General features: G+C 40.1%; 1 protein-coding gene across 7 annotated transcripts in view; it reads right to left on the bottom strand.

Annotated features, from left to right (window-relative positions):
* AHCYL2 (adenosylhomocysteinase like 2) overlaps positions 1 to 13,376 on the bottom strand; it is a 191,703-nt gene that overhangs the window by 41,707 nt on the left and 136,620 nt on the right. For 3 of the 7 annotated variants that reach the window (XM_061414673.1, XM_061414679.1, XM_061414677.1), the window contains one exon: positions 7,888 to 7,996. In XM_061414673.1, the coding sequence (XP_061270657.1) occupies positions 7,888 to 7,996 (109 nt within the window). Of the gene's footprint in view, positions 1 to 7,887; positions 8,000 to 11,390; positions 11,485 to 13,376 lie in introns of those variants that run through there. The other 4 variants (XM_061414672.1, XM_061414675.1, XM_061414678.1 and 1 more) reach the window with 3 other exon arrangements.

Below are 13,376 nucleotides of genomic sequence, written 5' to 3'. Positions count from 1 at the left end.
TAAGAACCACACAAAAAGTGCTTGGCTGACAAAACAGAGCCTTCTTTTTCAAGACTGGCTCTGATGAGGCTGAACTGTGCCTGTAGACCCAATTAGACATTGACAATGAAATATTCAGTATGCTCTCCCTTCTTGCTGGCCTTAGTGGGTCCAGCATTAGGCATCTGAGATTCCCAAAGAAGCAGATAAATCCTCCTTCAGTGTAATTAAATGCTCTAATGACTAAGTGATTTAGCAATATACACTAGAGGGTGGAAGGTCTAAGACTTCTGACTGTGGCTAACAGGCAGCTGTTGCTCTTCCCACGTTTGAGGTCTTTTTAGTCTTCATAGAATTCTGTAGTTACTAATCATTGGCTGGATGATTTGAAGTAATTTCTTTCTTTGATTTACATTTAAGTTCCTGAGGATTGTTTCTTTCTAAGTAGTCCTCAAGGTTTTGGGGTGGGGGGACATAAAGCACTGTCTATATAATATAAAGCATTACACATTTCTCAGTGAGATAAGAAGTACTTTCACTTTTATGGGAAGAAAGCTGCAAAAGTTCAGAGCTCCTAGGGCTGCCTGATCTGCTTATATCCAGAGATTATGGCATTTCTAGGATTTCTTAGCAAAGGGTCTATCTCTGGGAGGGCTGGAAAAGGCAAGTCTGACCTTGCCCAGTTAATCAAGCATGGTGCTACAGAATGTTTGGGCAGCAGGGACCCAAGTGTCTCTCTTGGAGCTGGAAAACTGCCCTAGAGCAAAGTCCTAACACAAAGCAACAAGAATGAACATGGGCACCAGGGGAGGTGAGAGAATTAGTAAATCCCCAAAGGGATTTTTGTTCTTGAAAGGAGCTAATCTGTACAAAAAGTTTATGGTTCTCTCTCCTAGGGAGTAAGAGCTCAAAGTACCTTTGGCAACAGAGCCCAGAGACAGTTCCCTGGGCAGTCATCTGTTTCACCAATCAATACTCAGAAATGGCTTATGAGTTAGAAGCTTAAGGGAACCAAGCTTCTGCCCTCTGAGAGAAGAAAGATAAATATAGCCATCCTAATCCTGATCCAAGTGTATAGAAAAGTTGCTTTTGAAAGAAAGTGTTCACATTCATAATACCCTGAAATGTCAAATCCTTTTCCAGAGCCATGATGATTTTTATGCTCTTTATTTGTTCTGGAGTCAGAGAAACTTTGCTCTGGTTCTGGGTATATAAAGTGGAGGTGAAAACAGGATCTGGTGGCTAATTCATTCATGTTTTCAGTCACGCACTCAATCAATTTTTATTGTGCATCTACTGTGTCTCCACAGTCTACGTGCTGGAGATACAAGATGGATATGGATTGTCTTTGCTTTCACAGGGTTTTCAGTCTAGTAGGTGAGTCAGACATGAAATAACTAATTACAGAATTATTTGTTTAGAATTCTTCTTTCCATGTGGTTGCAATATGTGCTATGAAAAAGACTATATAAAAGGCAGACATGATTTGTCAGAGTCAAGTTGTTGAGAAGATTAAATAAAATAATGTAAGTAAAGTGCCTACTGCAATACTTGGCATAAAGTAATTCAGCATGCAGTCAATGATACTTGATATTATCACTAGGTTTTGTACATATTTTTAAAGCACTAGTTTTCTAGTGCATGCATGATCAGTTGTGTCTGACTCTTTGAAATCCCATGGACTGTTGCCTGCCAGGCTCCTCTGTCCATGGAATTTTCCAGGCAAGAATACTGAGTGGGTTGCCATTTCCTACTCCAGGGATCTTCCTGACCCAGAGATCAAACTTGCATATCTTGTGTCTCCTGCACTGGCAGGTGGCTTCTTTATGCTTTTATTCACTGCTGCTGCTGCTGCCAAGTCGCTTCAGTTGTGTCCGACTCTGTGCGACCCCATAGACGGCAGCCCACCAGGCTTCCCGTCCCTGGGATTCTCCAGGCAAGAACACTGGAGTGGGTTGCCATTTCCTTCTCCAATGCGTGAAAGTGAAAAGTGAAAGTGAATTCGCTCAGTTGCGTCCGACTCTAGCAACCCCATGGACTGCAGCCTACCAGGCTCCTCCGTCCATGGGATTTTCTAGGCAAAAGTACTGGAGTGGGGTGCCATTGCCTACAAATATAAAATCTTTCAGGGTCCTTACTTAGCTTTAGGATTTTGAATGGGAAAGGAATGACATACATACAATATTATTCAGCAGTTTCTTTTTTTCTACCTCCATCATCTATCAGTTTTACCCAAGCAGCAGGTGGTTGGCTGGCAGGGATAATAAAGGTTGAGAGTGCAGTCCTACTCTATCTAGAATAGCTCTCCTCTCCTATGCTTCTTTGGCTTTTAAGGATGAGCCAGGTGGGAAAAGTCAACCAAACAGCAACAAAACCTCCAAAATTCTTCTTTCAGAGAAGTACTCAAAATTTTTCCAACTCAAAGAAAAAAATTATTATACCATTTCCTTTTTTAAAAGAAAAAAAATGGTATTTTCTTAACAGTTGTCAACCGGTTATAGTTCAACCACTGTTTTTCTTTGAACCAAAATGGATTTGTTTTCAAAGAGCCCTTCATACAGATCTTTGTTGTCTAGACTGTGCTAATATGTGAATGCAAGCAAAATGGCCGACAAACCTGGACTTAGAGAGGGTTATTTTTGCAAACACAGCGGAAAGATTATTCCTGAACTAGCACAACATTTATTTTTTGAATTTATAACTCATTTCTGTCAGTATATTTAATAGCATATTCATGAAAATAGTTGAGATAGCATTCAAAATTCTTCCTAGGAAAATTTAGAGAAATTCAACACACATGTACACATATCCTTAAACAGCTTCTAAAGCATTTGTAGTTGTCAGCACACTCTGAAGCCCAGGGTCATAATTTAATTAAAAAATGAACAACTGATAAGATAATAACCTAGTGAAGTATAGGTCTGAGACCTAAGCTTTTACTTCACTTCTAATTGGTTAAGTGACCCATTTTCAATTTATCCAACCACAAAATAGGAGGTATAACACATCCTCTCTCTCCCATGCTCTCCCTTTCCCCTAATTCCCATCAGAAGAATCTTATGAATAAATGAGATAATCACAAAAGAAGGGTTCAGTTTCTAGATGGAAAAGTAATACAAAGTACAAAATAACTTTATCATGAGATGTTCTGTTTCATGATATCTTAGGACCAAAACATAATTTGGTGAATCACTCATCCACAACTGACCCCATGGAACATGCATATATATGTTCTATGGCTCAGGCTGATGAAGCCTTTCCCCCCCAGCAGCTGTGATAATGTGGGTTACTGCCAAGAGAAGAAGAGACTCCTGGTCAAATTGGTCCTATTACACTATTTTAAATCAGGCAGTTCCTCCTGGGCCCAGTCTAGTCACTTGGTAACTGAATAATAGTAATGACCTGTGTGTCAACGTGCTGCAGATTTCACTGATGAATAACTTTGGAAATATTTGAAAAGCCAGGTTAGCAGCCAAAATACAGAGCAACAAAACTTTGTTATTTGGAAAAAATCTGAAAATACTTCAAGCTTTAGAAAAACCAGTTACTATGAACTAAGGGACTTTAGTCCTCTTTCCTTATCCTTAACCAATTAACTCACTGCAAAGACAGCTTTTTCAGAAATATATCACCGAGAATCATTTGACTTTCCAGAAAAGTCGCTTCTATTTATTTTTTTTACAAGGGTTTTTCACTTACAGAAAGTTTTTAGAAGTCATTTTTTTATAAAATAATTTCAAGGACTAATACAGCCCTTTTCAACATGGGTTCCACTAGAATTAAGCCCTACTGTCTTGAAGCATCCATTGAATATATGAATAAACTTCTCTCCTATACATCTAGATAGGAACTAGTTATGAACCATCCTTTTCTATGTTCTGCACTTCACAGGAGGAACCCAGTTGAAAAGGCTGGAAGGCGTTCCTAAATAAAACTTAATATTAGGATCATTAGGAAGGGAGAATTGGCCACAACCTTAGTAAGACTTTAAGTATCTTCAGCAAAACAAGCACTTTGGATAGGAAGGTACCTTTTTTTGAAATGTCATAAAACCTCTTCTAACTTTTCACATACATGGAGTTTACCAGAGGTCTATTTCCTTCACAGGGATGTCAAGTAGTATAATAAGAACGTCTCTGGACACCCTTCCCCAGTGTTTATTTGTTGAGCACCTCTCATGTGTCAAACACAGTTCTAAGTGCTGGGAAGAGAACAACACAAAAGAGATAAAAATCTCTGCCCTCATGGATCTCATATTCAAGTAAGGGAAGAAAGACACAATAAATTATATGTTATATGATAATAAGTGCTATGGAGAAAAACAGAGAAGGAAAATTTGATGACAGGGAGTATTGGGTGGGGTGACTATACAATTTTAAAAGAGTATCCAGGATAGGCCTCAATGAGAAGATGATCTTTGATTAAGAACTGAAATGAAGGAGGCAAGATACACAGTGAGGGTATTTTAGAGCATTCCAGGCAGAGAAAATAGTAAGTGCAAAGGACTTAAGGCAGGAGAGTGCCCGGCATAACAAAATAACAGTTTCAAAATAACAGAAGGACAGCACAACTGGAGTGAAAAAACAGCTGAGGGAGGAGGGAAATTTGGAAAATTAGAGATGTGATTAGAAATATAATGTGAGGGTGGATGGTATAAGGCCTTGTAGGCCACTGTAAGAACTTTAGCCCTTTACTTAAGAGTGAGACTGGAAAGCCATTGGAAAGTTTTGAGCTAAGAAGTGACATGACCTGACTTATTTAAAAAAAAAATGAATCTGGCTGCAGCATTGAGAACAGACTGAAGAGGGGCAAAGGCTGGAACTCAGCAATTCAGTTTTTAGGACATGGGAGGGTTGAGATATCTGTAAAACATCCAAGTGAAAGGCCTGAACAGGCATTTGAATATCTGGGGCTAGTGTGCAGAGAAGAGATTTGGGCTAGAGATAAAATTTGAAAATCAAACACCAATATGTGGTATTTAAAACTATGAGTCTGAATGAGTTCACCTGAGAAGAGATAAACAGAGAAGGGAAGAAGTCTAATCAATCAATCTTTGGGGCTTTAATTGACTATAGAAACTAACATTGCTAAAGTATAACATATGCTGAGAATGGGTTCCAAGTTCTTATTGACATGCACTTGCGTATCTTCTCATATTTAGAAAGCTGTGAGTAATTCTGTTATTCCTGCTTTTCATCTGATGAGTATGAAGCTTTTTCTGTATCACCTCATTTAACTTTCCCACTGCCTCTGCTACAAGCATTGCAGGCGTCAAGAGTTTTCCCGGATCACACAACAAATCACACATTGATCAAAGCCTAGAAACTAGGTCTGTCCTAACTCCCAGTCCAAGACTCAAGGCAATAGGCAGCCCCATCCATAGTTTGTTTAAAAGGGTTTGACAACTGCTCATGTGGAAATAAGACAAGGTAACAGTGTGTGTGTGTGACACAGCTGCAAAAAAAAGGGAAACATAATCTTAGGTTTCATTCTAAAAGCACTGAGTTTATGGAAATAACACCTATTTTACAGAGAAGGCAATGGCACCCCACTCCAGTACTCTTGCCTAGAAAATCCCATGGACGGAGGAGCCTGGCAGGCTGCAGTCCATGGGGTCGCTAGAGTCAGACATTACTGAGTGACTTCACTTTCACTTTTCACTTTCATGCATTGGAGAAGGAAACGGCAACCCACTCCAATGTTCTTGCCTGGAGAATCCCAGGGACGGGAAGCCTGGTGGGCTGCCGTCTATGGGGTCGCACAGAGTCGGATACGACTGAAGCGACCTAGCAGCGGCAGCAGCATAGATTATTTTGGACTATACCTAGAATATTATATTCATAGGCATATATTTTTAAAAGGACACTTAGTCTGGAATATAACCAGATGAGGTTAACCAGGACAGTGGGATGCCCCCAACTCAGACAACAAAAAATGAGGATTTTTATTTCTAAGTAAAACCTTTAAATCTCAGAGGCTGTATAAGAACTTATTGTGAGCAAAACTATTAGATTAAGAAAGGATCACCCTATAATCTAAAATGCTCCCAAGGAGGCCGGATAGCCATTTGTCAGGGACGCCACCAAGGCAATTCCCGCATTCAGTGGGAAGTGAATAACTGATCTTTATTTTCCAAGTTCCAGGATGGTTTGACTCCATGCTCCTGAACTTAGTATCCTTAAAGGAATACATAAGGTTTTACTACAGAAATGGCAATGTCACATAGTTCAATCTAAAAGGTCTGACTTTCCCAGGCTGACATGAGCCAGTATCACTCACCAATGAGCAATACCAGGCAACTATATGTTCACTTAGAAACTAAGGGCGTCAAACTCACTCTTCCCTACGTACATCAGTTCAGTTCAGTTCAGTAGCTCAGTTGTGTCCGACTCTTTGCGACCCCATAGACTGCAGCATGCCAGGCCTCCCTGTCCTTCACCAAATCCTGGAGTTTACCCAAACTCATGTCCATTGAGTCAGTGGTGCCATCCAACCATCTCCTCCTCTGTCATCCCCTTCTCCTCCTGCCCTCAATCTTTCCCAGCATCAGGGTCTTTTCAAATGAGTCAGCTCTTCACATCAGGTGGCCAAAGTATTGGAGTTTCAGCTTCAACTGAAACTACCTACCTATCCCTACGTACATAGACACTTTGTAATTATCTTCCCTGCATATGGGGCTTCTGTGAGAAGGTTTTCTCTGCAGGAGCATAGTTGGAAATACAGATCCAGTGCGTAGGGAAGAGATTGAGCTGGAGTTAAATTGAGTACTGTTACTGTTTAATTTCAATTTTTAGATAACATGAACAAACTCAAGTGTTTAAATTGTACATACTCTTTTTTATAATTTACATTTTCACAATTATTACAATTTCCAGAGGTTTATTACCTGGTTCATGAATTTTCAACAGCTATTAAAAATTATTTAATTTATTTAATTATTTATCATTCTGCTGGCTCTTTCAGCAGAATAAGATAGTTACAAAATTCAGTAATCCCTAGGGATTTACATTCTGTGCTTTATATTATTCAGTTATGTGGGGAGAAACATAAAAAAAGAAATGCTAATATTAAGAGTGTAAATAACAATTTACACAACCTAAAAGTTACAGTGTCTCAAACAAGCTTTCTTCAACTTTACAAATACTACTTTCCTATTTGTGTGAAAAACAAAATTTTAGGTCACGATGAAAATTTTCTAACGAATATTACTATTTATAATGTAAGAGGTAATTAGGGCAAACATTCAGCTTCCTACCACATTCCTACATAAGAGCAAAATAAAGTGGCTCCAGATTAGATCAGACACATACTTGGCACTGCTGCATAAATGGTTACTGCTGACAAGTGATTCACAAATTAATACTCATCTGACATTAAATGGTAACTCAGGCCTAGGATCCATGTATTGGACTTAACTCACTGCCAAGGAAGGAAGGAGTAACAAACAATACAATGTTCCGGCTTAGAAGAGAAAGTGAAGGGCTCTTCACTAGCTGCAGTGATTTCACTGTTTCTCAGGGCATTTAAGATTTCCCAGTTGGAAGGATGAAGAAGCCCTCTTTCATTTTCAAAGAGTAGAAAAAACACAAGTGTTCACACATGCTGCTCAGTGAAGGTCAAGGGTGAGCAACATATCCTCACCCTCTGAATAAATCAGACTCAGTTTCCTTAATCACCTTCTTCTGTATTAACTGGAAGAGCATGCCTCTATTAAGCTCCACTCTGAATCCCCAAGAGAAACCTAAAGATTTCACCTAGAATTTTGGTCTAAATTTCAACTGAGAATGAAAGTGTTTATGCCAGAGCACAGGCTTTGATTGTGCTTAATTAGCCTTAGATAGACAGGAGGGTCCATTGATCATACTTAATTAGCCTCCACAGGTGGGTCCAGAGCCGTTCAGTCCTCACCTGAGCTGTAGCTGTCAGTCGATGACTGGGAAATCGAACGAGACAGAGAGCGACGTCCAATTTTGGTGGGACGTTTATTGAATTCTTGCTTCTGATCAGCAAATTGGATCTGCTAAGAGAAAGAACTCTAGTTACGTAAAGGAAAAGAACATCCATTTTGAGATACCAAATCAATGCTTGCATTATAGGATCTTACCTTCCCTCACAGCTGATCTGTTTGTATTGACCCACATATGGAATCTTAAGAGACTCGTTGGAGAAAATGATTTTTCATTCTTCTCTGTTTCTATCAAGTTTAAATCCTTGAACCGCTCTCTGACTATGTATCTTTTGCGATAAAAGGGAGAATGGGATATTCTGATTAAAATAAATGGTTAGAAAGCTGAGTCATACTCAGCAATCCTTTCTATAGTTTCACTGAAAATTAAAGCTGGAAAGAATCATTGAGACTACCTATTACAATCTTCAGGCTTCCCAGGTGGCTCAGCAGATAGAATCTACCTGCCAAGCAGGAGATGCCATTGACTTGGGTTCAATCCCTGGGTAGGGAAGATCCCCTGGAGTAGGAAATGGCAGTCCACTCCAGTATTCTTGCCTGGAGAATTCCATGGACACAGGAGGCTGGTGGACTACAGTCCATGGGCTGCAAAGAGTTGGACACAACTGAAGCTACTGAGCACAGACATACACATTCCAACCTTTTAAGATATGAAACTATAAGATTAAGAAAGGTAGAGTGTCGTGCCTTAAGATTCTCAGGAAACAGTATGGTATAAAGAAAAAAAAAAGCTTTCTATTCATACAGACCTTTCTGGAACTGCATTCAAACCCTGGTTATGCCACTCATTAGCTGTATGATGTTCATCAGGATGTTTTGTGACCCCCCATTCTTCTCATAAATACAACAAAGATGAAAGTATTTCGAAAGTTTTAGAGAGGGTTATACAAAACAATGTATGTAAACTGTGAAACTCAGCAGGAGATTCAATTCATCCCTGGCTCCCCAACTCCCACCCCTACAAATCTTCTGTTCTCGTAACTACTGCAGGTAGTCATTTTAACTTTTCAAAGGCTTTCTAAAATGCATCAATTAGCTTTTCAGTACTAATAAGTAAACATTAATTTATTATTTTTAATGTTTGGTATCAAAAACTAAAAGCTACAAAGTTGATAACTTATTAACTATAACAGATGTAGGAGTAGATAACTAGACTGAATATGTATAAACCTCAATACTCCAGAGGTTGCATTTTGAACAATATCTAATAATGACTTTCTTGCAATTTTATCTTTTTCTCCTACTGTTGGAAGTTCCAGCTGATACTTTATAACACTTTACAAGTCAAAGTTTGTATCATTAAGCAAATATCTTTTCTTTTTCTATTTCCCTAATTGAATGTTTGCATAACTGCTTACATTATTCTGGATCCAACTGGCATGGAGGTGGGGAAAATCAAAGATCTGCCAACTGATTCTGCCTTTCCTGGTAAAAAAGATGGTTGCTTACATGAAAGCAACAACTATTGGCTACATTTCCTGCATTTAGAGGTAACTATTGAGTCATTTGAGTATTCAGACCAAGGCCAAATCAACTAGTATGCCTTCTAGGGGAATTCATAGCACTGTCATAGCTATTGTTGTTCAGTTGCTCAGTCGTGTTTGACTCTTTGGACTGCAGCACGCCAGGCTTCCCTGTCCTTCACTATCTCTGGAAGCTGTTCATAGCTTTAACAACCAATAAAGCCGGCATAGTACTTTAGAATTTGCAAATTGTTTACAGCAACAGGAAAATTCACTAGGTTAGAAGCATTTCCCAAAATGAAAAATAGCGAAATTAATTATTTTACTAAAATAGCAATTTATTCCAAAAAGAGAAAGTGCTCTTTCTATGCACTCCCATGTAATGTACATGAACTCCCATCTACTTCTATCATTGTACAAACTAGGCTCCATAAAGGCAGGAGCTATGTATATTACTCGTCCTTATATCCTCAGACACAAACCCCTGACATAACAGTCAACCTTGTGTCAAAACAATGAACCTTACCCTATCTTCACAGTCTGTACTTGACTGAATATTAAGTAACCATAAATCAAGTCTAAAGTTAAAAGAATTAAGGGGAAAACAAAAGTCAGGAAGGGGAGGAACGTGAGTAAGAAGATGAGGAGGGGAGTAGCAGTCAAACTCAAAACCTTGGCTTCCATTTCACCAACCTTGTTCAAGACAATGATATATCTTTTTCTTTTTTAGAAGCCCATCAAGTAAAATGAGTCGTCATTGACTTTCCAAAGGCTACGATGAGTCATTAATTTCAGCAGAGCCTACTTTTAAAAAAGTAGAACAGACAGACCAGACCCTGCCTTAGATATATACCACCCCCTCCCATTCGCACACCACCAGTGGGGGCCACTCTACTTCTCTAGATTTGTAGGATTGCAGAGGGTGGGCACACATCCATTTGTTGTTTAGTCACTAAGCAATGTTCAACTCTTTGTGACCCTGTGGACTGTAGCCTGCCAGGCTCCTCCATCCATGGGATTTCCCAGGCAAGAATACTGGAGAAGGTTGCCATTTCCTATTCCAGGGGATCTTCCTGACCCAGGGATCGAATCCCAGTCTCTTGTGTCTCGAGCACTGGCAGGCAGAGTCTTTACCGCAGAGCCTTCAGAGAAGCCACATACTCATTTACCCCAACAACACAGCCATCTAGCTGCACCATTATCTTAAACCAGTTTCCTTAAATTGAGTTCTCTCCTCTATTAAGCTCCTCACTACTTACAGTACTTCCTCCCACCTAGGTCACATTTCGGCTTTTTTTTTTTTTTTTTGGCCACACCTTGCATGGGATCTTAATTCCCTGATCAGTGATGGAAACTGTGCCCCCTGAAATGCAAGTGCGGAGCTCTAACCCCTGGCCCCCACTAGCCCACCAGAGAATTCTTGAGTTCAGGTTATTTTGGGCACTAAACATCAGGCTGTGTAGGCTTTCTCCACTCAGAGACATAGGGGTCTAAATCTTGTTACTCGTCAAACACTGACCTCAAGTTTCTTTAAGACAGAAGAACATTAGAAAGAGGCTAACCACTTATATAAAATAAGCTATATAATTTCCCCAAGAAATAAATGTTTATCTTTTACTGACAACCCATCATCCCTGGTGCCCACCTCCCATCAATAGTTAGAGTGCCATTACATTTTTCACTCTTACTTGTAATACAGTAATCTCCCTACCCTAGCTGGGGTACCCTGGTAGATTCTACCCCTAACTCTTCTACCTTAACTGAAATCAAAAAGTCCTCTACGGGACCCCTCCTTATCTGTTTCAGAGAAGACTGACTCATTCCAACAGGCTTCAAGGCAAGGAAGGGAAAGAGGTTGTAGAGGAGCAGCTCACCTTGCGCCAGAAGAAGGGACGAAAGCAGGAAAGAAGGGGAAAAGCAACTGGCCTTTTACAATAGTGGCTATAGCGGCAGCAAGACTGTAAATAAGAACTTAGCCTCACCTGGGCTTTAATCCCAGAGTTGCCATTGACAATGTATTTCTTCTTGCTGCTCAGCATAATGACATTATCAGCCCTACAGCCACCTCTCCAGTCCAGGGACCCTTGTGGCTAGGCCTTTAAACTTTCCTCATCAGCAATTCTGTTGGCTCTGGTTCCAGCTAGTTCTGTATGTGTGTGCGTGCGTGGTGGTGGTGGTGAGGGGGGGTTTGCCTTCCCTGGAAACCCTGAAGCAGCTCCAACAACCCCTCCAGCAGTAGAGCCCAATTTAATAAGGCATTTCTGTTAGTGGTTCATCAGCCATTCCTAATTCTGGTGGCTGTTTTGCTTTTATTATTTTTTTTCCCCTAAACACCTAATTACATGGATCCTCTGACCTCTAAACCTTAACAAGTCCCTTGACAAGGCCCAACTTGCACGCGCGTAACAATAGCTTATTTATATAACTGGTGCACTTTTCTTTTGCCTGCTATAATTAACTTGCTAATTAGGTTCCTTTTTAACCTTACCTCCTCCTTTTCCAAGTCAGATGACTTTAGTTAACCTAGTCTCATTAGAAAAAAATTAACAGAGGCACTAAAAGCAGTGAGGAATTTATAAAAACGGTAAGAAAAAAAAATGGAGCCAAGTACTCAGGCAGGCCCTAACCTACACTCTGTAGCCTTCTGTTGGTCAGAGTGGGGACACTGGTTTCAGGTCTGTTACCAGGAAAATCAGCTTCCACAGACCAGTGCTTTACTCTTAACTGTGCACCTTTTTATGCAGGTTTTGACATCTCGTTTCTAGTCCCATTTGAGGAGCGTTGCTGATTAAGTGTCCGGTGATCTGCTTGCCTTTTTTTTGTCATTATCCCCATTGACAAATTACGAAAATACAAATGTACTGAGAGAACAAATGATTTGCTTGAAGTCTCACAGCAAGCAAGGAGGACTAGAAAGTGAGCCTGTGTTTATGTCAGAGCCGAAGCTCGCTCTACTACACCAAACCCTGTGATACTGATCTGAAGATCAAAAACTTCCCTGGTCCTAATTCAGGGTGTACTCAGCCCCACCTCATTCCTCTTAATTTATCTTGCTGTGTTGTGCTTAGTTGTTCAGCTGTGTCCGACTCTGCAAATCCATGTACTGTAGCCTGCCAGGCTCCTCTGTCCGTGGGGACCCTCCAGGCAACAATAATGGAATGGGTTGCCATGCCCTCCTCCAGGAGATCTTTACAACCCAAGGATTGAACCCACAACTCCCACATTGCAGGCAGATTCTTGATCAGCTGAGCCACCAAGGAAGCCCTAATTTATCTTAGATTTATTTAAAATTACTCCTTAAATTTACTTTCTTATTGGATTAGGTTTTAGAAAGGATATCATCCCAGATTATCTTGAGGCTCTGATCAAACCACAGTTCTGAAATGGCTAAATCATATAAGAATCTGAAATCTAGCAGCCTTTTAATTAGCAACTTTGTCCAATGTCACTACCAAAAATTGAAATGGAAATTAAATGAACTCAAATACAGCTATTCACTGTCATCCACAACAATCTTGGTCTCTTATTCACAATTTCAGGAAATGAGACACACCAGTATTTTTATGCTTGCTTGATGAGTTTCTAATCTGCTCCTCCTAACCAAGGATATGCACCCTAGTACACTCAGCTGGTTCCTTACTCAGATGAAAAGGAACTCCTGGTCTAATGCCTTAAGTTTCTGGGCCTGAGCAAAGGGAGCTGCAGATCTACACCAAACACAACCAGAAGACATTTTAGATTACTATTACTGACAGGAAAAGCCTTACCACTTAACAAGTTTATTTACCAAAGTAATTCTCAAATTTTAGATACATCAAAATCACCTAGAGGGTTTATTAAAACACATTGCTAGGCCCTGCTCCAGAGCTTCTGATTTAGTGAATCTGGGTAGGGCCCAAGATTTTACATTTCTAACAAATTTCCAGGTGATGCTGATGCTACTGGCCTGGGGACCACACTTTAAGAAC

The sequence above is a fragment of the Bos javanicus genome, chromosome 4 (assembly GCF_032452875.1).
Source record: "Bos javanicus breed banteng chromosome 4, ARS-OSU_banteng_1.0, whole genome shotgun sequence".
Lineage (NCBI taxonomy): Eukaryota > Metazoa > Chordata > Mammalia > Artiodactyla > Bovidae > Bos > Bos javanicus.
The sequence above is the reverse complement of the archived record's forward strand: the minus strand, read 5'-3'. Positions and strand labels throughout refer to the sequence as shown.